Source organism: Gigantopelta aegis, chromosome 14 (genome assembly GCF_016097555.1).
Source record: "Gigantopelta aegis isolate Gae_Host chromosome 14, Gae_host_genome, whole genome shotgun sequence".
NCBI classification, from domain to species: Eukaryota; Metazoa; Mollusca; class Gastropoda; order Neomphalida; family Peltospiridae; genus Gigantopelta; species Gigantopelta aegis.
In genome coordinates, this window is record NC_054712.1 from 9383104 (window position 1) to 9407794 (window position 24691).

At 35.0% G+C, this 24691-nt stretch overlaps 1 protein-coding gene across 5 annotated transcripts in view; it reads right to left on the reverse strand.

The window, feature by feature from the left end:
• Positions 1-6591: 6591 nt before the first annotated feature.
• The window catches only part of LOC121389045 (AP-1 complex subunit gamma-1-like), a 59946-nt gene continuing 41846 nt past the window's right edge, over positions 6592-24691 (reverse strand). For all 5 annotated transcript variants that reach the window (XM_041520654.1, XM_041520653.1, XM_041520656.1 and 2 more), the window contains 8 exons: positions 22251-22378; positions 20363-20467; positions 14440-14581; positions 13701-13839; positions 12928-13011; positions 12376-12536; positions 11077-11175; positions 6592-10125 (listed from right to left, as the gene is read on the reverse strand). In XM_041520654.1, coding sequence (XP_041376588.1) covers positions 10024-10125; positions 11077-11175; positions 12376-12536; positions 12928-13011; positions 13701-13839; positions 14440-14581; positions 20363-20467; positions 22251-22378 — 960 coding nt within the window. In that variant the 3' untranslated portion in view covers positions 6592-10023. The remainder of the gene's footprint in view (positions 10126-11076; positions 11176-12375; positions 12537-12927; positions 13012-13700; positions 13840-14439; positions 14582-20362; positions 20468-22250; positions 22379-24691) is intronic.

The following is a 24691-nucleotide window of genomic DNA, read 5'->3' on the forward strand; positions in this document are numbered from 1 at the left end:
CTGAAATAATGTTTTTGACAAATCTTGACGTTATGCAGCTTATCCGGTATAGACATCTTGAATTTAGTTGAAAATAGTAATTTTCTACTAACTGTTGTTTTTTGCTGTCCTTTTGGCTTAATCAACAGCATGTAACCACTGTTGGGAGTTTAGTTAATCACAGACAAAACAATCTCACAAAAGTTTTTTGGAACAGTGTGTTTGTTGTAGGTCTATTTAAATTTAGAGTCATGAAATATTAGCCTCTTTGTATGACCTTGTCAAATTCGCTGACATTTTATGCTCGCCAACATTTCCTGATTTACAGTATATTAATTTCTCATTCTAGCCAGTGCACCACAACTAATACATCAGTCTGTGGTATGTGCTGTCCTGTTTTGGATGGTGCATACAAAAGAAATGCATACAAAAGATCCCTTGCTACTAATGGAAATTTGCTGCAAGTTTCCTCTCTAAAACAATGTCAAAATTACCAAATGTTTGACATTCAATAGCCAGTGATTAATAAATCAATGTGTCATTATACAAACCTTTTTAAAATAAATGCCTTGCTCATTTTTGCAATACTGGTTGTCTCCCCCTCGCCAGTTTTTAAAAACATTTTATGACATTTTTTGTTGACATGTGACCAATGTGTACAAATGCATCTCTAGCTGTTGTTAAAGAAATAAAAGTAAAACACCTATGTTATTTTCTTTGTTTATAAAAAGAAATCATGGTTGCTGTGTAAGTGACGATGCGCCCGAGGAATAGATTACGGCAGCACTGAACATTCATTGCGGAAATATTGTGTCCGGATTCATTGTTCATTTTGAACATTAGGGTTAGACTTAACTGGAACATACTGGAGTACTTATATTCTTGCAAGGGTGGGACGTAGCCCAGTGGTAAAGCACTCGCCTGATGCATGGTTGGTCTAGGATCGATCCCCGTTGGTGGACCCATTGCGCTATTTCTCGCTCCAGCCACTGCACCACAATTGGTATATCAAAATCTGTGGTATGTGCTATCCTGTCTGTGGGATAGTGCATAGAAAAGATCCCTTGCTACAAATGGAAAAATGTAGCGGGTTTCCTCTCTAAGACTACATGTCAAAATTAGTTAATTACCAAATGTTTGCCATCCAATAGATGATTAATAAATGTACTTTAGTGGTGTCGTTAAATTTTGTTTTAATTTTTAAACTTTATATTCTTGCATACGGAAGAACCTGAAATTAATGCGATCATATTAATGTGAAAAATGTGAGTTTGTGCAATTCGCATTAATAATATGATCCATTTATTTCTCCGTTTCTCCACGTGTCCTAAACATCATCAATAGCCAGATGTTTGAGGCATTATGATTTTTCTTTATGGTACAAACTAAAGTTGTTTTTGGTTTTACAAAGGTTGCAGTTTTGTTCAATGTTAATTATGGTCAGTGTTTGGAAATCATCTGTGATCAAAAGTTAACAAGAATAAAATTTTAGTGAGGCCACACAAGGCACTAATATTCACGACGCTAAATTTAAAGAGACTTACAACGGACTGTTCCCAAAAATTGTGTGCAATTGTTTTGTTGGTGATTAACTGAACACACAACAGTTATATGCTGGTGATTACATCAAAAGGATAGCAAACGACAACAGTTAGCATGCACATTACTGCAATTTTGTACTCGATGGAAATTGTCAGTAAGATGCGTATAACATCAAAAGTATTAGTTTATTTCATCCTACAGCTTAAAGGGACAGAACCTTGTTTTTAAACACTACAGCATATCTTTCACTATTTGATCAGTTTATGATCACTGAAATCCAACATTACTTATATTTCATTGTTTAGATTATCCATTACCGTGCAACTGAAGTGTTTCATCCTGTCATTTCTAATATCACAAAGGAAGGAAGGAAATGTTTTATTTCGCTATGCACTGAAACATTTTATTTATGGTTATATGGCGTCAGACATGGTTAAGGACCACACAGATATTGAGAGAGGAAACCCGCTGTTGCCACTTCATTGGCTACTCTTTTCGATTAGCAGCAAGGGATCTTTTATATGCACCATCACAGACAGGATAGCACATACCACGGCCTTTGATGTACCAGTCGTGGTGCACTGGCTGGATTGAGAAATAGCCTAATGGGCCCACTGATTGGGATCGATCCCAAACCGACTGCGCAGCAAGCAAGCACTTTACCACTGGGCTACGTCTCGCCCCCAATATCACAAAATGTATTTTTCATATTTTTAAAAACGCAGGTCGATCTGAGATGTAGCAGTTATTGATTCAAGTCTAATTTTCAAGGATCTTTTCCAGTTTCAACTCTTCTTTCACTCTATCCAAATGTGTTACAGGTTTGTAGATACCAGTAAAATAAACTTAGTGTCCATTTTTACGAGTTGAAACTAGAGTCTGCACATTTAAGTTTAAGTTTCTGATACGACCTCGCTGAAGTTTTATGTTGCTAATATGTCACTACCAGCCTCGGTGGTGTCATGATCAAGTTTCTGATACGACCTCGCTGAAGTTTTATGTTGCTAGTATGTCACTACCAGCCTCGGTGGTGTCATGATCAAGTTTCTGATACGACCTCGCTGAAGTTTTATGTTGCTAGTATGTCACTACCAGCCTCGGTGGTGTCATGATCAAGTTTCTGATACGACCTCGCTGAAGTTTTATGTTGCTAGTATGTCACTACCAGCCTCGGTGGTGTCATGATCAAGTTTGTGATACGACCTCGCTGAAGTTTTATGTTGCTAATATGTCACTACCAGCCTCGGTGTTGTCATGATCAAGTTTCTGATACGACCTCGCTGAAGTTTTTTGTTGCTAACATGTCATACCAGCCTCGGTGGTGTCATGATCAAGTTTCTGATACGACCTCGCTGAAGTTTTATGTTGCTAATATGTCACTACCAGCCTCGGTGGTGTCATGATTAAGCCATCGGACATAAGGCTTTTAGGTACAGGTTTCGCATCACAATAAAGCCAGTACACCACGACTGGTATATCAAAGGCCGTGGTATGTGCTATCCTGCCTGTGCGATGGTGCATATAAAATATCCCTTGGTACTAATGAAAAAACTAAAATCCTCGTAAACTAATTTTTTTTAGTTCACTCTTTTCTCAAATTAAAAAAAAGATAACAACCCCAAGACAGTAACGTAATTAGACACATTTTATTTGGTAGGCTTAGCTTTCCGATATAACGGCCAGAGAAATGGCAAAAACTCGGACAAGCTTAGCAATGAACAAGCACAATGCAGCATACCGTACAGCCCAGTGGTCTGGACGGTACTGGAGTGAATAGCGGTATCTTCCCCATCACTCCGTATACACACACCAACATGTATGTGCATGTTAAATATTTACAAGCACAATCACAGCATTTCATCTAAACAGACATCGTTATAATGGTAGCTATTAATGCAGCTTATGATGATCTGATTATTTTTTTATAATTTATAATAAAACAAGTAAATCAACATCTTGTCTAAAGCAAAAGAAGCATAACATGAAGTATTGTAGAATTAACATGTTACAAGGCCATTATATATGTAATATCAATTGTTTATATCATACAGTGTACTAAACTCTGGTATTTAGTATCATATTTCATTGCCACCACACTGAACATTAACATTTAAACTGGTGGATTCAAGGAAGAGGATATGCAGGTACTCTTGACATGCCTTTCTCTTATTTGTGAAATGCTTTGAAAATGTACTATACAAGTTTGGAACAAAAAGAGGAATCTGGAAGGTGCACCTCCTTTTCAAGTTTTGTGGAGCTGCCACTACATAGCCATTAGTAGTATACATAATATTTTAGTGTCAACCTTTTGTAGCCACTATATTTAGTGTCAATCTTTAGTAGCCATATTTATTGTAAATGTTTAGTAGCCATTATATTTTTGTCAACCCGTAATAGCTACAGTAAAACCCCAACCACCCCGGTTCTAAGACCACCCTGCTATAAAGACCAATACTTTAAAGACCGGAATATTTCCTTATTATTTTATAGTAAACCTACCCTGGTATTAAGACCACCCCGTTATTACGGATTACAACCAGTAAAGTCAGACCCAATTGTCGCTTTTACTGTATTTGGACCCCACAAATGCGACCACAGCATTTACTTGCGACATCAACTTTGCGTAGTTGTACACGCTATGGTGTTAAAGTTAATTGCAGGTATGTGTTGCTCAAACTAGCAATTAAATAATCTAACATTTATTTAGTTCAGAAGACAGAGGTATTACTTTCAAACTAGTAAAGGGAGGGAGGAAATGTTTATTTAACGACGCACTCGACACATTTTATTTACAGTTATATGGAGTCAGACATATGGTCAAGGACCACACAGATATTGAGAGAGGAAACCCACAGTCGCCACTTCATGGGCTACTCTTTTCGATTTGCAGCAAGGGATGTTTTATATGCACCATCCCACAGACAGGGTAGTACATACCACAGCCTTTGATATGCCAGTCGTAGTGCACTGGTTGAAACGAGAAATAGCCCAATGGGCCCACTTCGAACTAGGAAGTCATAATTAATTTCTGGAAGGTACAGTGCAGTTATTGTGGTAACATCTAGTATCCACTATGCTGTCAACATTTTACAGCCACTATATTTAGTGCCAATCTTTAGTACTGGTAGCAATTATATTTTGTGTTAACCGTTAGTAACCATAATATTTAGCATCAACCTTTAGTAACCATTACATTTACCGTCAACCATTATAGGAAGAAGTAGATTGTTTTGTTTAATGACACCATTAGAGCACTTTGATTAATTAATCATTGGCTAATGGATGTCAAACATTTGGTAATTCTGACTCGAAGTCAACAGAGGAAATCTGCTACATTTTCCCAAATGCAGCAAGGGATCTTTTATATGCACTTTCAAACAGACAGGAAAGGACATACCACAGCCTTTGACCAGTTGTGGTGCACTGGTTGGAACGAGAAAAACTCAATCAGTTGAATGGATTTGCTTAGGTGGTTCGATCCTGCGACACAAGCACCCCAGGAGAGTGCTCAACTGGCGGACTAAAAATCCCCCCCACTGCTAATAGGAATTATATTTAGAGCCAATCTTTAATTGCCATTATATTCAGGGTCAACCTTTAGTAGCCATTATATTCAGTGTCAGCCTTAAGTAGACAAATTCAATTAACCACTACAGTGTACCCCACCATGGCCCCATCCTCAGGATTAAAGAACTATGGAATAGCACTAATGTGTGTATCAGTGCACAATGCTAATCAGCCGTAATGCTGGTAGGTACCGAGTTCGCATCCTGGTACCAGCTCCCACCCACAGCGAGTTTTAATGACAAAATGGGTAGGTGAAACTCAAACTTCTCTCTCACTAACCACTAACCTACTGTCCTGAACAGACTGCATAGATGGCTGAGGTGTATACCCAGGGCAGTGTGCTTGAATCGTAACTGGCTATAACCAGGTATAAAGTTTAAAATGAAATGGTTCTCTCAGTACTTGTACCTAAATAAGAACAGGAAGTATCACTGCTATTGACACTACCAGAAGAGCAATACCTACATTTCATCTCGTATTACTTTCATCATTGGCAAGTTAGTTTACAAAAGAAATACAAATATTTCCCCAAAAATACTTTAAAGCAAAAAATCCCACCCCAAACAACCATAAACTACAATCTCCTCACCATTTACACCTACACTACAAAATATACTGCATATACAATAAAAACCCTCAAAACAGGACACTCTGTAACTGCAATTCCCATAAAACTATGTTTTTCAGTCACTTTTTAAATATCAGTACAAAACTGAATCCCTCTAAAATGACTACTCCACAACACTGGAATTTCACAACAACTGGTATCTCAAAGGCTGTGATATATGCTGTGGGATGGTGCATATAAAAGATCTCTTGCTACCAATGGAAAAATATAGCGGGTTACAACTAGCAAATGTTTGACATCCAATAGCCGATAATTAATAAATCAATGTGCTCTAGTGGTGTCGTTAAAAAAAATTGTTATTTAAGATAAGATGTTTGTTTTGTTTAGCAACACAACTGGAGCACATAGATTAATTAATCACATGCTATTGGAGTCAAACATTTGGTAATTCTGACTCATAGTCATCAGAGGAAACCTGCTACATTTTCCCAAATGCAGCAAGGGATCTTTTATATGCACTTTCCACAGACAGAAAGAATACACCACAGCCTTTGTCCAGTTGTGGTGCATTAATTAAAACTAGAAAAAACCTAATCAGCTGAATGGGTACACCGAGGTGGTTCGATCCTGCGACGCAAGCACCTCAAGCGAGCACTCAACCAACTGAGCTAAATCCCATCAAGTTTGTTTGGGATAACTGCGGTCCTGTGGAAGTCCCAATTAGAGTGCTTTCATTGTATAGTTTTCTTATCCATAAATTATAATAACAATAGTGCTTGTTTGCTATGCATTGATTTTAACACATTCCAGCAGCAATTACTTTTTGTCCTCTCTTTCTAGGCTTCAAGATTAAATATGCATTAAAAATATACATCTCATTTCACTTGAGTTTAAAGAAACCTGCTATAAATCATAAACAAAACAAATACACATAATACAATAATCTGAATTTAATCAACCAACAGATAATTACCTGTCAGACTTGCACATGTACATGTTATATATATGGAAAGCTTGAAGTCTCTGACGCTGGAATGACCATTCGCATACAATGATGAAACATATATATATATATATATATATATTTAATTTATCAACAAAATATACAGATTTTAATAAATTATATGAAACATAAAATATACAAGGATTAGATCAATTTCCATATTTCGTTTTAGTTATTTCTTCTATGTAGTCCAATGAAAACCTTTAAAAGCAGGGTCGCACAGTAGATGACCTGCTAAATGTTCCACGAAGTATTGCATAAAATCGCACACAAAATCTGATGTTTCATTTATGCAATATTAAAGATACTTGAACCACCAACTTGTTATGTGGGGGATGGTTACGTTCTAAAATTAAAAGTTACAAATTTCATAATCATTATTCAATATTAAAAAATTATGTGAACAGTGTTCTGGTTACCTAAGATTTTTAAAATATTGTCTCTTTAAAATATAAACAATTATTACATTCTGACATCCAATGAAGTCAAATTATTAAGTCATCCCGAGTGCAAAGTGCACCCAGGAAAAGAAAAAATCGGGCAGCACCAAAATCCAGAATTTTGGATAAATCTGGAAGATTTCCAATCATTTATGAATTTAAGAATTTGTTACCTATAAAAATTTTGAGCCTGCCTAACATTATTTTGTACCAATACCTATTGAAACAAATAAACAGAAAATGAAAAAAAAATTAAGATTTTTTTTAATCGACAGCAGTAAATTTTATCCAGCTGAAAAAAAACGGCCATCAGTAAAGCCCCTGATCTAGTGCTGTTAATAAAGTTCAAGCCGTGTGAAAAGTACTTTATTCAACCAGTAACATAATGATCAAATCCCATTTGTTACCGTTATTTTGAAATACAACTAAATTACACGTGCGTAACTTTAGTAATTTTTATCCTGCATCCACCATTTCTACTGACAGATTATGATGACCAATTAAAGCAAAGTCATAAATGTATACTAGCAGATTATGACTTCTGACGTCACTCATATGACATCACACGCATAGCAACATACAAGATTGCTTATTTGTCCTCTAGGTCATCATACAGTGTGGCAGAAATAACAGAAATAATAGCTTTTCCCCATAATTTTTATGGTCTGCATTATGAAAATAATAGCTAGTTACTGACGTCGGATATCTGCTTTATCCTGTTCAGAGCCTCGCGGAATTTCCCATTCTTACCGCCACAGGAAAAAGCAGATATCCGATGTCATGAACTAGTTATTCTCTAATTACCTAACCCTATCGGTTTAAAATGTTTACAGCAATGCCTACGGTAGCAAGAGTTAGCTGTAGAGGAACATACAGTGTAAATTTTAAGCGATGTAATCGGTGCCACCCGGTCTTTAATATTGACAGTAACATTTCATTATCTCAATGATTTTTTTGCTATCAGGCCAAGTTGAAAAGATATTTCTCTATACTTAGCGAGTTAGTCTAGTCTTTTAAGTTAAAATGTGCAAGTAATCATCCACTGCAATTCAGTTGATTTTTATATTGCCTTCGAGATCTACACACTTGGTAAGAGTTTACCCAACTGCAAGTCTTAGAGTTACCTCTGATTAATACATATAACATAACATTCATTCAAAAAGATCACTAATCAAAATTTCTTTTTAAATATTGTAAAATTTCACATGACCATTAAACTTTTTTTAATATTGTAAATTTCACTTGACCATTAAATTTGTTTTTAAATTATGTAAACTTTCACTTGCCCATTACATTTCTTTTTAAATATAGTAAAATTTAACTTGACCCTTACATTTCTCTTTTTAAATAATGTAAAATTTTACTTGATCGTAAAAGAATCATTCAAAATTTATTTTCAAATAATTAAAGTCATAATGAATTTAAAAATGATCCAAAGGAATCAAAACTTTGGATAAATTTTACCTATTTACTTTGATTATAGATTTCATTTGTTTATACAGTTTTGTACAAAAATAAGAACAGAAATAATTTGTTAAATTATATTTAAATTATTGTACAATTTTTTTAATGATTATTTTTCTTTTTTAAGCAGATTTAATTGAATTTGATCAGGGAATTGCTAAAAGCTTAACCTTTTTACATTGGATCCTACAAATAAACCAACTGTACAATTGTAACCCGATATTCAGGTGGGAACGACTTGGGAATTAACACAACCCATCTTACTCACAAACATGCAGATATATACAAAACAAAATTATACAAAAACTAATTGTCTTGACGAAAGCAGAAAATGCATTTAAATTCACATATAAAACTGAAATTCAATAAATTCAACAATATTCTGCCATTCAACTGAAATAAATTATGTGTATACAGTAGCCATACAACAAAAACACAAGAAGAGGGCATATAAAGTCTTATTTTGTTGCAAATGTCTTGTTCTTGTAATCATGAATGCTTTAGGAAATAGCCGACAACCCTGTAATGCTGAACTACTGTATCATCATCATCCATGGAATATTTCTCTCTTCTTTCTCAGTCAGGACGTACGTTTGCCAAAGCATCACAGCGATTTCTCTGTCATCATTTCCCCGACTCAGAAGACTTCATTGTCACATCACGATGATTTAAAACAAATTTCACAAAAATCAATCCATTTTAATGGAAAACGACACCATAAATTCTCCAATTCTTTAACAAAACTCTCGCCCCAAATTGTCCGTTAAAAAGCCAGAAGCAATTTATTCTCGATAATATGTAAGCATCACATTTCGTTTGGGGCATTTCCAAAATTCGTTTCTCGTTCATACACTCGGCAGTAAATAATCCACCATGTACACCAAATGCACATTCCTGCACAAAACGACTCAACAGAATTTCCTCCACGATGGAATTACTCAGAGATTCTTAATAATTTTTTTTTTTAAAAAGACAATATGAACAACGGCCTGTGAAACAGATTTTAAGTTGACGAATCCAGTTGTTTTTGCCATTTGGATCTTACTTTCACGTTTAATACCTATGGGCAGTTTGTTTTCAAACCACCATGTACTGAACTGCACCGACTTGTTTCGTTTCTAGACAACCTGAGAATCATAATCCATCATGTTCTTTGTTAAATAAAATGCTATGTGTGCACACGATAGAATTGTACTTGACAGAATGCCCGAGAGGAAGTTATTGTGCAGGTTTTCCCCAACCAGTTTTAGCCTCTTTCACAAGTCTCAGCCTTTTTCCAATTAGCTTTTGCCACTATTAATGAGTTAACGAGTCCAGCTTCCTTAAAAAGCACAGCCGCTTTAATGAGCTTTTCAGCCGCTTTACCTGTAAGCCAGGTACATCACAATAGTGTTCAAACTGGATTTTTTTTGTTTTTGTTTTTTTGTTTTTGTGTCTATGGTTCCTAGTGAATCTCTGTGCTATTGCCACAATCCCTGAGGAAAATTGTTTACTTCTCCTACTTCCGTGATAGAGTTCCCGCTTTGTGTGTACGTCATCCGAAGTCGCATCCGAATGGCTTGCTAGAAACAATTAAAAAAAGAAAATTGATAAAATTACTATCATTTCATAATTGTAATAATACTATTTTAATGATTCATATCTACATCTTTTAAAACAATAAAATTATCAAACCAGTGACTTGTATTCTTAATTTTTTTCTTATCTAAATCTATTTCTTACGTATCAAACAACAAAAACTAAAAATAAATAAATATATAAAATCTTAGAAATTTGGAAAGAAACATTTACTTCGAAATTGGAGAAATATATGCCAAGTTTTTTATTTAATGTTTCTTGAGAAAAATCGACATTTGATAAATCATTTGATAACTGTATACATACAAATAGTTACAGATCTAATACAGTGGAACTGCCATACGACTCAATGCACTTTAAAACACAAGGAACACTATCTGTTCCATTACGGTACATCCATTTCAAGGCTAATCCAGACTTTGCAAGGAAACACTTCTTGGATCATTTCACGTTGTATCATTTACAAATCCTGCTCTATGTAATAACATTCCAAAGGCCGACAACCAGAACTTATGTCCATTCTTTGCCACAATGAGAATAGTCCCCATTTCATAATTTTCCCCAATTTTATTTTTTACATTTCGTTTTTGTTTTTTGTTTGTTTTTAGTATGATAAATAACAAGAATAAGAGTGATGCAAAGCTGTATAGTTTGAAGAAGTATTAAAATTATTTCCTTTCTGATCGTTCGATGCCATTAAATGTTAAAAACAGTTTTTTCTGAAAAAGGCGACATTGGACATAAGTCAGTTCTAGTTGTCGACCCTTGATTCCTTTCATAGAGCTTCTTTTTCTTTTTTTTACCTTAAGTGGATTCGAAATTTGATTATTTGGATATTTTTAGAAGTTAAAACAGGTTTTGTGTATAAAACCCGACTTTGGACAGTTCTAGTTGTCTGCCCTTGATTCCTTTCAGAAAGAATTTAGTTTTCTTACCTTTAGTGGATTAGCAATTTTGATAATTTGTTCTACTGATCCACCATTCATCGGCGGAATGAGGTTACCCGAGGGAGACTGCAGTTGAAGTTGGAATGACTTGAAAAAAAGAGAGAAAAGAATTTAAAATTAACACATCCAAAATAAAGCATTTCTTCCTAAGCCGTTTAGGTCCACAAACCAGTAATGTTAACAATGTTAGCCTGATCTTTGGAGGGCAAAACTAGCACAAAAGGCAGTAACCAGTTACTATCTCCATACACATATCCTCCTCACAAAAGTCACATGCAAATAAAGTTAAAGTTGCTTTTGTTTAAAGACACCACTAGAGCACATTAATTTATTAATCATCGGCTATTGAATGTCAAACATTTGGTGATTTTGTTTTAACCTGCAACATTTTCGAATTAGTAGCAAAATGACTTTTAATATGCACCATCCCAAGACAGGATAGCACATACCATGGCCTTTTGATATACCAGTCGTGGTGCACTGGCTGGAACGAAAAATAGCTCAGTAGGCAAGGCTTCTAGAATTTTTCTAAAATCCACTAGCCGTGGGATCAGCGATATTAAAAATTTACTAGCCCTTCTTTACTTTAAGTTAATATAATTTTACTAATTAATAGTAATAATCAGATATGTAACCTAAAGAGGGAGATGGAGATTAAAAACACAAACACTTGGTGGTGGTGGTGGGGATAGGATCTATATATATTTACAAAATAGACTTAAAAACACAAACACTTGGTGGTGGTGGTGGGGATAGGATCTATATATATTTACAAAATAGACTTAAAAACACAAACACTTGGTGGTGGTAGTGGGGATAGGATCTATATATATTTACAAAATAGACTTAAAAACACAAACACTTGGTGGTGGTAGTGGGGATAGGATCTATATATATTTACAAAATAGACTTAACTGCAGCATCTGAAAAATTTCAAAATACTTAAGTGCAGCATTTGACAAAAACAAATTCACTAGCTGTCTGGCATGGCAATAGTAGCTATTTACTAACCATATATGAAATATCACTAGCCATGGGAGTGGGGCTACCATAATCTAGAAGCCTTGGTGGGCCCACTGACAGGGATCGATCCAAGACAGACTGTGCATCAATCGAGTGCTTTACCACTTGACTACATCAATGTAAATAAAGACTATTTTACACTACCTTTATAGACATGCTGAATCAAACTGTCAACCACAATTATACTGAAGAATATTCACAAATCTACCTTTTCAACAGTTTACATATTAGTAATATTTCTTAAAATATTCTTAAATGTCTCACCTTTGGAACGGCAGCTTGAAAAACAAAATCGGAAATAGGCAATGTCGTGGAATTAGTCGCTTTCATGTTGATTATTGTAGCTTCAGGCTTTCCATCTTCTCGCTCACACGTGAACTGAAGCCGCAAACCGTTCTTGTTGAATGCATCCATTGGAGGGAACGCTGCAAACAAGTAAAACTACATTACTAGATCCATACACTTTGTCATCACTACTAAATCCCATGGCAATTCATGATTTCTAAAGGCATTTTTCATCATCACCTTTCGTAAAATGATTTTTTCTGCTATTATCAATATTGCAAATTGCTAGAGCTAGGTAGTATTGAAATTTCAGGTTTGGTATTTTGGGGAGATTTACGTTGGTATTGGTACAATATTCAGTACAGACACCTATAATGAAATTGAGCAATATTTTCAGTATACCCAGAACTAAACACGTCTTGAGTTAAGGCCCACCAGCTAATTTCATCTAAATTCAATGCTACAGAGCCTTCCTAACTTTTTTCGTTCAGTATAATTTAATATAGAATAAAGGATTAATTTTTTGCATACCTTTAGACACACCATTCATTTGATTAGTAATATTTACTGGAGACTGAAGTAAACCATCCATTATGTTGTTTGGAGCAAGCGGCACTGAAAAACAATCATAAAGGTCAATAATTGTTGGAAAAATTGAAGAAGAAACATGACTACAAAACACATTAAAAAAACAAAAAAACAATAATAATATTTAAAGAATATGAACAAATTTTTTACTGGTCAGATAACTTAAATTTTTATTTTCTTTATTTCCTTCTGTTTTGCCAAGCTTGGCCTTAGGCCCACTTTCCATTAACGTGATTTCCTGTGCATTTATATAGGACCTTTTCCAAATACATAATTTCGCACCCTGAAAAAAAAAAAAAGTGCTGATCAATGATCGATTTTTCCACATGATGACGTCATAAAGTGAAGCATTTACTTTCTGCTTAAAGTACACTCCAACAACAAACATTTGTTTAGTAATCTGCTTGAGAAAATGCAGATAAGGAAAAGCACATTTCCACTTGAGGAAAACACGCACGATAAAACATGCGTGGAATTGCGTTAATGGAAAGCAGGTTTAACAGTAAAATGTATACGATCAGAAGATATCATTTCCAAAAGCTAATTAAAATAAACACTGTACCCAGCTTGGTGATAAATGGATATATATATATATATATATATATATATATATATATATATATATATATATATATATATATATATATATATTGTACAAAGTATTATACAAGTAGTCATGTAATAAAAGTCATATGACTATAATGAATGCAATATACCACTGTTGTTTATCACTGGGACAGGATCCAAGTCTCCAAGTAGATCTAGTAGGTCTGTGGCACCTCCCGATTTCTTCTCTGGAACAATGCTCACAGGACTAGATGGGCCATTGCCCAAAATATCAAGAATGTTGGCACTCTGAAAGTAATGAAGGAAGGAATTGTTTTATTTAACGACGCACTCAACACATTTCATTTACGGTTATATGGCGTCGGACATGTGGTTAAGGACCACACAGATATTGAGGGAGGAAACTTGCTGTCGCCACTTCATGGGCTACTCTTTTCGATTAGCAGCAAGGGATCTTTTGTATGCAATATCCCACAGACAGGATAGCACGTACCACAGCCTTTGATGTACCAGTCATGGTGCTGAAAGTAATGAACAATCATACTAATCAATTACTACTGGCAATATATATCACTAGACTTTGCGCAGTCAACACACTATATATCGTATGTAGTGCATTCACCAATATTTTCTAAGTTTGTACACAACACTGTCCAGAAATAACACAACTAGAAACAGCTTTAATAGAGACAATGGCCTATTTATTGGGGGGGGTTGGGGGTGAGATAAACCTCAGAATTTTTACTTCAATATTGTGATATCGAAGTTTGCCTGTGTATCTGCACAAAGAGACAAGGTCCTGATACAGACTGATAAATACACAAAGGTCCTGATTACAGACTGATAAATACACAATGTGGTTAGACTGACTTGCAGCATGAGACTTACTTCTGTTGGCTGTGGAAGCACGTTTACTTCAGACTCGACATTATTTGAGATGAGCAGATCTTGGTCTGGCAATTCCCGATCCTCCATCACATTACGACACTTGCTGTGATCCAGCAGAGGCATGTGTTCTAGCAGGGCAGACCTGGTGTTAAAAACAAGGTAACAATCCTTTATATTCCAGACCAGGCCGTATGCTTATAAAACATTTTGAGTCTATATACTAACATAGCTAACATCATGACAATACCAGGACGTGTAACATCATTAGAGATGGAAGGAAGTGTTTTATTTAATGAGGCACTCAACACATTTTATTTACGGTTATATGGTGTCAGACATATGGTTAAGGACCACACACATATTGAGAGAGGAAACCCATTGTCGCCACTTCATAGGCTACTCTTTTCGATTAGCAGCAAGGGATCTTTTATGTGCACCATCCCACAGACAGGGTAGTACATACCACAGCCTTTAATATACCAGTTGTGGTGCACTGGCTGGAACTAGAAATAGCCCAATGGGCCCACCGATGGGGATCATTAGAGATGGAGTCTAGACTCTGGCCTTTAGGCCCTGCAATGAACCCAGCAGGTTGTTTAGGGCTCCAGTAGATGCTATCAGATCTGACAGGAAAACACTTTTGTGTTACTTTCAGTTAGAATTCTGAATTTATATTCAATTAAAGTTTTCACATAATACAAACAAGATAAAGTCCATGTATGTGTGATTGGTAAAAGAAACTGAATAACACAATCATAATAGACAAAGGTCAAAGTTCATGTTGCACAGTGCGAGTAAAGTAATTTATGTAGGCACATACAATAAAATTATGGTCACATTTTTGATTAAATAGTCACCTATTCGAACCATGCAATACGCTTTTAAAACCGACTCTCGATGGGAGCAGATACTGCAAATCGAACTCTGTACCTACCAGCTTTAAGACATATGGCTTTGCCACTTTGTCAATGAGGTGGGCGAGGGAAAAAAATAGGACAGCCATTAAAGCTAATCAAACCGGGTGTTGTAATTATTAAAAGATACTGGTATAATGGTGTTACACTTAGTAAAAACACTTGTATATTGTATTTACATCATATTGCCACATTGTTAAACTTACATATTACCTCATATTGTCGTAGCTGTAACAGAGACTTGTGCATTGCATTGTATTTACCTCATATTGTCATAGCTGTTAGAGAGACTTGTGTATTGCATTGTATTTACCTCATATTGTCGTAGCTGTTAGAGAGACTTGTGTATTGCATTGTATTTACCTCATATTGTCGTAGCTGTTAAAGAGACTTGTGTATTGCATTGTATTTACCTCATATTGTCATAGCTGTTAGAGAGACTTGTGTATTGCATTGTATTTACCTCATATTGTCGTAGCTGTTAGAGAGACTTGTGTATTGCATTGTATTTACCTCATATTGTCGTAGCTGTTAAAGAGACTTGTGTATTGTATTTACCTCATATTGTCGTCGCTGTTAAAGAGACTTGTATTGCATTGTATTTACCTCATACTGTCGTAGCTGTAACAGAGACTTGTGTATTGCATTGTATTTACCTCATATTGTCATAGCTGTTAGAGAGACTTGTGTATTGCATTGTATTTACCTCATATTGTCGTAGCTGTTAAAGAGACTTGTGTATTGTATTGTATTTACCTCATATTGTCGTAGCTGTTAAAGAGACTTGTGTATTGTATTTACCTCATATTGTCGTCGCTGTTAAAGAGACGTGTATTGCATTGTATTTACCTCATACTGTCGTAGCTGTAACAGAGACTTGTGTATTGTATTGTATTTACCTCATATTGTCGTAGCTGTTAAAGAGACGTGTATTGTATTTACCTCATATTGTCGTCGCTGTTAAAGAGACGTGTATTGCATTGTATTTACCTCATACTGTCGTAGCTGTAACAGAGACTTGTGTATTGTATTGTATTTACCTCATATTGTCGTAGCTGTTAAAGAGACTTGTGTATTGTATTTACCTCATATTGTCGTAGCTGTTAAAGAGACTTGTGTATTGTATTTACCTCATATTGTCGTCGCTGTTAAAGAGACGTGTATTGCATTGTATTTACCTCATATTGTCGTAGCTGTTAAAGAGACTTGTGTATTGTATTTACCTCATATTGTCGTCGCTGTTAAAGAGACGTGTATTGCATTGTATTTACCTCATACTGTCGTAGCTGTAACAGAGACTTGTGTATTGTATTTTATTTACCTCATATTGTCGTAGCTGTTAAATAGACTTGTGTATTGTTATTGTATTTACCTCATACTGTCGTAGCTGTTAAAAAGACTTGTGTATTGTATTGTATTTACCTCATACTGTCGTAGCTGTTAAAGAGACTTGTGTATTGCATTGTATTTACCTCATATTGTCGTAGCTGTTAAATAGACTTGTGTATTGCATTGTATTTACCTCATATTGTCGTAGCTGTTAAATAGACTTGTGTATTGTATTGTATTTACCTCATACTGTCGTAGCTGTTAAAGAGACTTGTGTATTGCATTGTATTTACCTCATACTGTCGTAGCTGTTAAATAGACTTGTGTATTGTTATTGTATTTACCTCATATTGTCGTAGCTGTTAAATAGACTTGTGTATTGTTATTGTATTTACCTCATATTGTCGTAGCTGTTAAATAGACTTGTGTATTGCATTGTATTTACCTCATATTGTCGTAGCTGTTAAATAGACTTGTGTATTGTTATTGTATTTACCTCATATTGTCGTCGCTGTTAAAGAGACTTGTGTATTGTATTGTATTTACCTCATATTGTCGTAGCTGTTAAATAGACTTGTGTATTGCATTGTATTTACCTCATATTGTCATAGCTGTTAGAGAGACTTGTGTATTGCATTGTATTTACCTCATATTGTCGTAGCTGATAAAGAGACTTGTGTATTGTATTTACCTCATATTGTCGTAGCTGTTAAAGAGACTTGTGTATTGTATTTACCTCATATTGTCGTCGCTGTTAAAGAGACGTGTATTGCATTGTATTTACCTCATACTGTCGTAGCTGTTAAAGAGACTTGTGTATTGCATTGTATTTACCTCATATTGTCGTAGCTGTTAAATAGACTTGTGTATTGTTATTGTATTTACCTCATATTGTCGTACCTGTTAAAGAGACTTGTGTATTGTTATTGTATTTACCTCATATTGTCGTAGCTGTTAAAGAGACTTGTGTATTGCATTGTATTTACCTCATATTGTCGTAGCTGTTAAATAGACTTGTGTATTGCATTGTATTTACCTCATATTGTCATAGCTGTTAGAGAGACTTGTGTATTGCATTGTATTTACCTCATATTGTCGTAGCTGATAAAGAGACTTGTGTATTGTATTTACCTCATATTGTCGTAGCTGATAAAGAGACTTGTGTATTGTATTTACCTCATATTGTCGTAGCTGTTAAAGAGACTTGTATATTGTATTTACCTCATATTGTCGTAGCTGATAAAGAGACTTGTGTATTGTATTTACCTCATATTGTCGTAGCTGTTAAAGAGACTTGTGTATTGTATTTACCTCATATTGTCGTAGCTGTTAAAGAGACTTGTGTATTGTATTTACCTCATATTGTCGTAGCTGTTAAAGAGACTTGTGTATTGTATTTACCTCATATTGTCGTAGCTGTTAAAGAGACTTGTGTACTGTATTTACCTCATATTGTCGTAGCTGTTAAAGAGACGTGTGTATTGTATTTACCTCATATTGTCATAGCTGTTAAAGAAACTTGTGTATTGCATTGTATTTACCTCATATTGTCGTAGCTGTTAAAGAGACTTGTATATTGTTATTGTATTTACCTCATATTGTCGTAGCTGTTAAAGAGACTTGTGTATTGTATTTACCTCATATTGTCGTAGCTGTTAAAGAGACGTGTGTATTGTATTTACCTCATATTGTCATAGCTGTTAAAGAAACTTGTGTATTGCATTGTATTTACCTCATATTGTCGTAGCTGTTAAAGAGACTTGTATATTGTTATTGTATTTACCTCATATTGTCGTAGCTGTTAAAGAGACTTGTGTATTGTATTTACCTCATATTGTCGTAGCTGTTAAAGAGACTTGTGTATTGTATTTACCTCATATTGTCGTAGCTGTTAAAGAGACTTGTGTATTGTATTGTATTTACCTCATATTGTCGTAGCTGTTAAAGAGACGTGTGTATTGTATTTACCTCATATTGTCATAGCTGTTAAAGAAACTTGTGTATTGCATTGTATTTACCTCATATTGTCGTAGCTGTTAAAGAAGAGACATATTGTCGTAGCTGTTACTTGTGTATTGTATTTACCTCATATTGTCGTAGCTGTTAAAGAGACTTGTGTATTGTATTGTATTTACCTCATATTGTCGTAGCTGTTAAAGAGACTTGTATATTGTTATTGTATTTACCTCATATTGTCGTAGCTGTTAAAGAGACTTGTGTACTGTATTTACCTCATATTGTCGTAGCTGTTAAAGAGACTTGTGTATTGTATTGTATTTACCTCATATTGTCGTAGCTGTTAAAGAGACTTGTGTATTGTATTGTATTTACCTCATATTGTCGTAGCTGTTAAAGAGACTTGTATATTGTTATTGTATTTACCTCATATTGTCGTAGCTGTTAAAGAGACTTGTGTACTGTATTTACCTCATATTGTCGTAGCTGTTAAAGAGACTTGTGTATTGTATTGTATTTACCTCATATTGTCGTAGCTGTTAAAGAGACTTGTGTATTGTATTGTATTTACCTCATATTGTCGTAGCTGTTAAAGAGACTTGTGTATTGTATTGTATTTACCTCATATTGTCGTAGCTGTTAAAGAGACTTGTGTATTGTATTTACCTCATATTGTCGTAGCTGTTAAAGAGACTTGTGTATTGTATTGTATTTACCTCATATTGTCGTAGCTGATAAAGAGACTTGTGTATTGTATTTACCTCATATTGTCGTAGCTGTTAAAGAGACTTGTATATTGTATTTACCTCATATTGTCGTAGCTGTTAAAGAGACTTGTGTATTGTATTGTATTTACCTCATATTGTCGTAGCTGTTAAAGAGACTTGTATATTGTTATTGTATTTACCTCATATTGTCGTAGCTGTTAAAGAGACTTGTGTATTGTATTTACCTCATATTGTCGTAGCTGTTAAAGAGACTTGTGTATTGTATTGTATTTACCTCATATTGTCGTAGCTGTTAAAGAGACTTGTATATTGTTATTGTATTTACCTCATATTGTCGTAGCTGTTAAAGAGACTTGTGTATTGTATTTACCTCATATTGTCGTAGCTGTTAAAGAGACTTGTGTATTGTATTGTATTTACCTCATATTGTCGTAGCTGTTAAAGAGACTTGTGTATTGTATTGTATTTACCTCATATTGTCGTAGCTGTTAAAGAGACTTGTGTATTGTATTGTATTTACCTCATATTGTCGTAGCTGTTAAAGAGACTTGTGTATTGTATTGTATTTACCTCATATTGTCGTAGCTGTTAAAGAGACTTGTGTATTGTATTGTATTTACCTCATATTGTCGTAGCTGATAAAGAGACTTGTGTATTGTATTTACCTCATATTGTCGTAGCTGTTAAAGAGACTTGTATATTGTATTTACCTCATATTGTCGTAGCTGTTAAAGAGACTTGTGTATTGCATTGTATTTACTTCATATTGTCGTAGCTGTTAAAGAGACTTGTGTATTGTATTTACCTCATATTGTCGTAGCTGTTAAAGAGACGTGTGTATTGTATTTACCTCATATTGTCGTAGCTGTTAAAGATCCTTGTGTATTGTATTTACCTCATATTGTCATAGCTGTTAAAGAAACTTGTGTATTGCATTGTATTTACCTCATATTGTCGTAGCTGTTAAAGAGACTTGTATATTGTTATTGTATTTACCTCATATTGTCGTAGCTGTTAAAGAGACTTATGTACTCCACAGAACGTTGCTGCAGTTCTACGTCTGTACTGCTACCATAGGTCTGTAGAACTCGCTGAATGTGTCTGGAAAAAATAAAATAAAGATATAAAAATATGACATTTTGTTCATACTGGTGTTATTAAACATTAATTACTTTAGACTGTTGTTTGTAGCACCATAACATTCAACAAGCATTATGAAAGTACTGCTAAAGCAATACATGTCCCCTACTGAAACAAACAATTTTAGCTCAATATCTCAAGACCTGGGAAAACAAAGTCTGGAAATCTTTTTTTCACATATCCTAAGTTCAAGGGCCATAACTCCGTTAAAAATGGGTAATTTGCAATGGAAGTCAAACTTTTCTGTAACAGTACATTATAAAAGTATACACAAAATTTCAGCTCAATATCTCAAGACATTCTGGAAAAAAAGAAGAAAAAAAGTCTGGAAAACAATTTTCACATCTTCTAAGTTTAAGGGTCATAAATCTGTCAAAAATTGATAAATCGTCATTGAAAGTCTGTATCAGTACATTATAAAGCTATACACAAAATTTCAGCTCAATATATCAAGACCAGGAAAAGAGTTTGGAAAACAAATTTTCACATCTCCTAAGTTCAAGGGCCATAACTGTCAAAAATGAGTAATTTGCAATGAAAGTCAAACTTGATCTGTAACAGTACATGCTTTCTAAAAAAATCCCACAGCCCGAAAACTATGTGGGACAGATGGACGGACAGATGGACAGGACGGAGATGAAACCTACAGTCCCCTCAGGTTGGACCGGTCGGGGACTAATAACTGGACTAGGTAAGCATTTCTTATTTAGGCTGGACAAGATGTGAAAACTGTTACATTTAAATCAGGATGTTTAGAAACAAATTTCAGACTGATGATGACGATAATGGTTTTAACAAACTTAAAGTCTCACTAATTATTTGGGTGCAACAAGCATTTTGTCTGTTCTGAGTGATGTTTTTCTCTTTTAGCACAGTAATTTTGTTAACAGCTGCTGAAGAGTTGTGAATATCCAGGAATGCATTTCAAGTTATTTTAATCTAATTAAAGCTCAACATTTTAGTGAGATAAAATATTAGGTCAGCATGTCTTTATTTAATTTGGGCATGATTACTTTGGACATACTTATTTTAAGCACAACTTACTTGAGCTTGACTGTAGTGCAATCAAAAATCCCAAGAATAAATTAACTCAAATTTCATGCAGAAAGTTTACATCCAGCATTTTAGTAATTAGTATTAGAATGCTATAAGGAAAATGGAGAAAACTTGGAGTGTGTTCTCTTTTATAGATACATTACCTGTCCTCAACAAAAGAAAGAAAGAAATGTTTTATTTAACGACGCACTCAACACATTTTATTTACGGTTATATGGCGTCAGACATATGGTTAAGGACCATGCAGATTTTGAGAGGAAACCCGCTGTCGCCACATAGGCTACTCTTTTACGACAGGCAGCAAGGGATCTTTTATCTGCGCTTCCCACAGGCAGGATAGCACAAACCATGGCCTTTGTTGAACCAGTTATGGATCACTGGTCGGTGCAAGTGGTTTACACCTACCCATTGAGCCTTGCGGAGCACTCACTCAGGGTTTGGAGTCGGTATCTGGATTAAAAATCCCATGCCTCGACTGGGATCCGAACCCAGTACCTACCAGCCTGTAGACCGATGGCCTGCCACGACGCCGGTCTTGTCCTCAACAAGTGCACCCCCCCCCCCCACCACACACATGGTCTGGTCCGAAAGGAGTGCATGTGTGTGTGTGTGTGTGGGGGGGGGGGGGAGGTACACTTGTTGAGGACAGGTAATGTTGAAAAGAAAAAACCCTTTGATGTTAACTTACGCATTAGAATGTTTGAATCGTGAGCTTAGCTTCATCAATGCAGTGATGGCGTACTCCTTCGTTATACAGCTCGAGTTGTTGTTGGCTAAAACCCGATCTAGCAGGTTAACAACATCTTCTTCTGTAGCCTGCAAAAGTACACATCAAACGTCATGTTTCTTTTGTTCATAACTATACAGTTACTATACTTCAATATCTTAGGCAACTGAAAGTTTGTGCGCTTGATATTTCAGTGGTTGGTTACTGAATTAAATTTGCCCTAACCCTAACACATTACATTAAATTTTGTACTAGAGTCATGTTTTACAGTGACATTCCAAAAACAAACTGATTTTGAAATGCCATGGAGTAGTATTTTTGTCAGTTTGATTACTGATGTGCTGGGCATTAAATGTTCAAAATTCAGTTTAAAACATTTATGGAATCGGCCTACATGAATGTCTGAAATACAATAAAGACGTTCAAATGATCTGGAGTTTGTAACTTTTAATTTTAGAACATAATGGTCATATATAAAGAGATTTTGATGAAAAGGTGAAGCATTTGAGCATGGATTGATGGTGCACAGGAATTTAAATTGCGTAACCAACATGCGAATAGCATGACAAAATCTACCATAATTTGTAATTAATATATTTATTTAAATAATAAAAATAATAACAAATTTATTAATGCATCAAGATGATCCAATTTTTTATTAATATAGAAATTATAGTGTGTGTGTATACAACTTAAGGTAAGAAACTTATATACAGTCAAATCCGCTTATTTGGATGTGCCTCGTGCAACAAAAATATATTCAAATAAGCGGCATATTCAATAAACCGAAGGTACAGTTTCGACATACGATATACCCAATTAAGACCTCGTTGATTTATGCAAACCCTAATTACGATTCTCCCAATTTGGGCCTCATGACATGTGGAATTTTCGTCAAAAACCGGTAAGTATTTTGTGTTAATAAAATACCGATTCCAAGTTCCATATTGTGACTCTGTTGCCATTATCAAGTTTGTCTATAAACTTGATAAATACAAGAGACAACAGTTAATGCCGTTTGTACGCCTAGAAGCAGAAGTGACTAAACATCTAATGACCCAAATAAAACCACCGGAAGCTCAATTAGACTGGCCACAGTCAAATAATTAAAAGGCCGTTATTAACTTCTTGATAATTAAATGGCCATTATTAACTTCTTTGTACATTTGTAAATCAAGTGCAACAAGACCCCACCCCAACCACCCAATATAATCTTGAATAAGTAGTCATTTCCATGTTCTGTATTTTACCAGGACGTCTATCTGACTATTATCTGTGTGCATTTGTAACTGATTTGACAGGTAAACTAGACTGGCCAAAGTCAAATAAGTGAAAGGCCGTTATTCAATGTAACAGAAGGAAAAACACAAACACAAACGCTAATATTGGGCCCGATATTGGAATGTCTTTTTGTCTGGCGACGGAAAACCATTCTGATAAGGCCTTCTCCACATTGGCTGCTTTTCCTGTTCTCTGTCTTTTTCGTTCTGGGTTAGCATTGGCTAGATACTGGGCACATATCTCGTCGTATTTCTGAGCCAAAGATAAATCGTTTCCTTTCCGTTTATTTGCCATGTTGACATTGTGAAAAAAAAGAGTTCTTGTCAATATTTATAGCCAAAAGATGATTAATCCAACTTGCTAAGAAAATCTCCTACAACTTACCTTTTGTCGGCATTTAACAATTTAAACAATAATCACCATAATCGGTCACCCCAAATGGGGCCTCACATTGTGAGCTGCAGAGGAAAAATCACGTGATCAAAAGATCGCGCTAAAAATAACACTAGTAGTAAACGGCTTTTGTTTGTTACTGTCACCGACAATTCATAGAGAAAAATATCTGACAAGTGTTTATTTATGGATTAAACATACACTGCTTCAAAAGTGGCCGACATGAGATTAAGGGATGCCTGCTTACGAAACGCACATGGCCGCCAACAAGGTGGGAATGACCGACTTTGATCCTTGATTGTCCTGCATTGTCTCGGCCATTGGGTCACATTTGAGATGAATCTCAGAGTTCATGGATTAATTACGATGTAATTAGGAAATGTATTGATTAATAACGAGTCATCCGAAATAATTTAAGAAACAAGAAAACAAGTTTGTTGTAAGTCTTTTTCCTTTTTTTAAACAATGAAATTAAATAAAATTAAAAGTATTCATTTTTGCATGTACGATAGTATGGTATTACGTACGATCATAAATTAAAAAAAAACACATCAAGTAACACAAACTTTCCTATGTTTTACGTGCAATTGCCATTCGGCAAGGATAATTTTATATTCAAATATCCGAAAACACGTTAAAAAACACATCCAATTAACCGTTGGATTTTGTATTGTCATAATGGCAAATGGTTCCGTGCAGGACAAACATATTCAAATATCCGAAATATT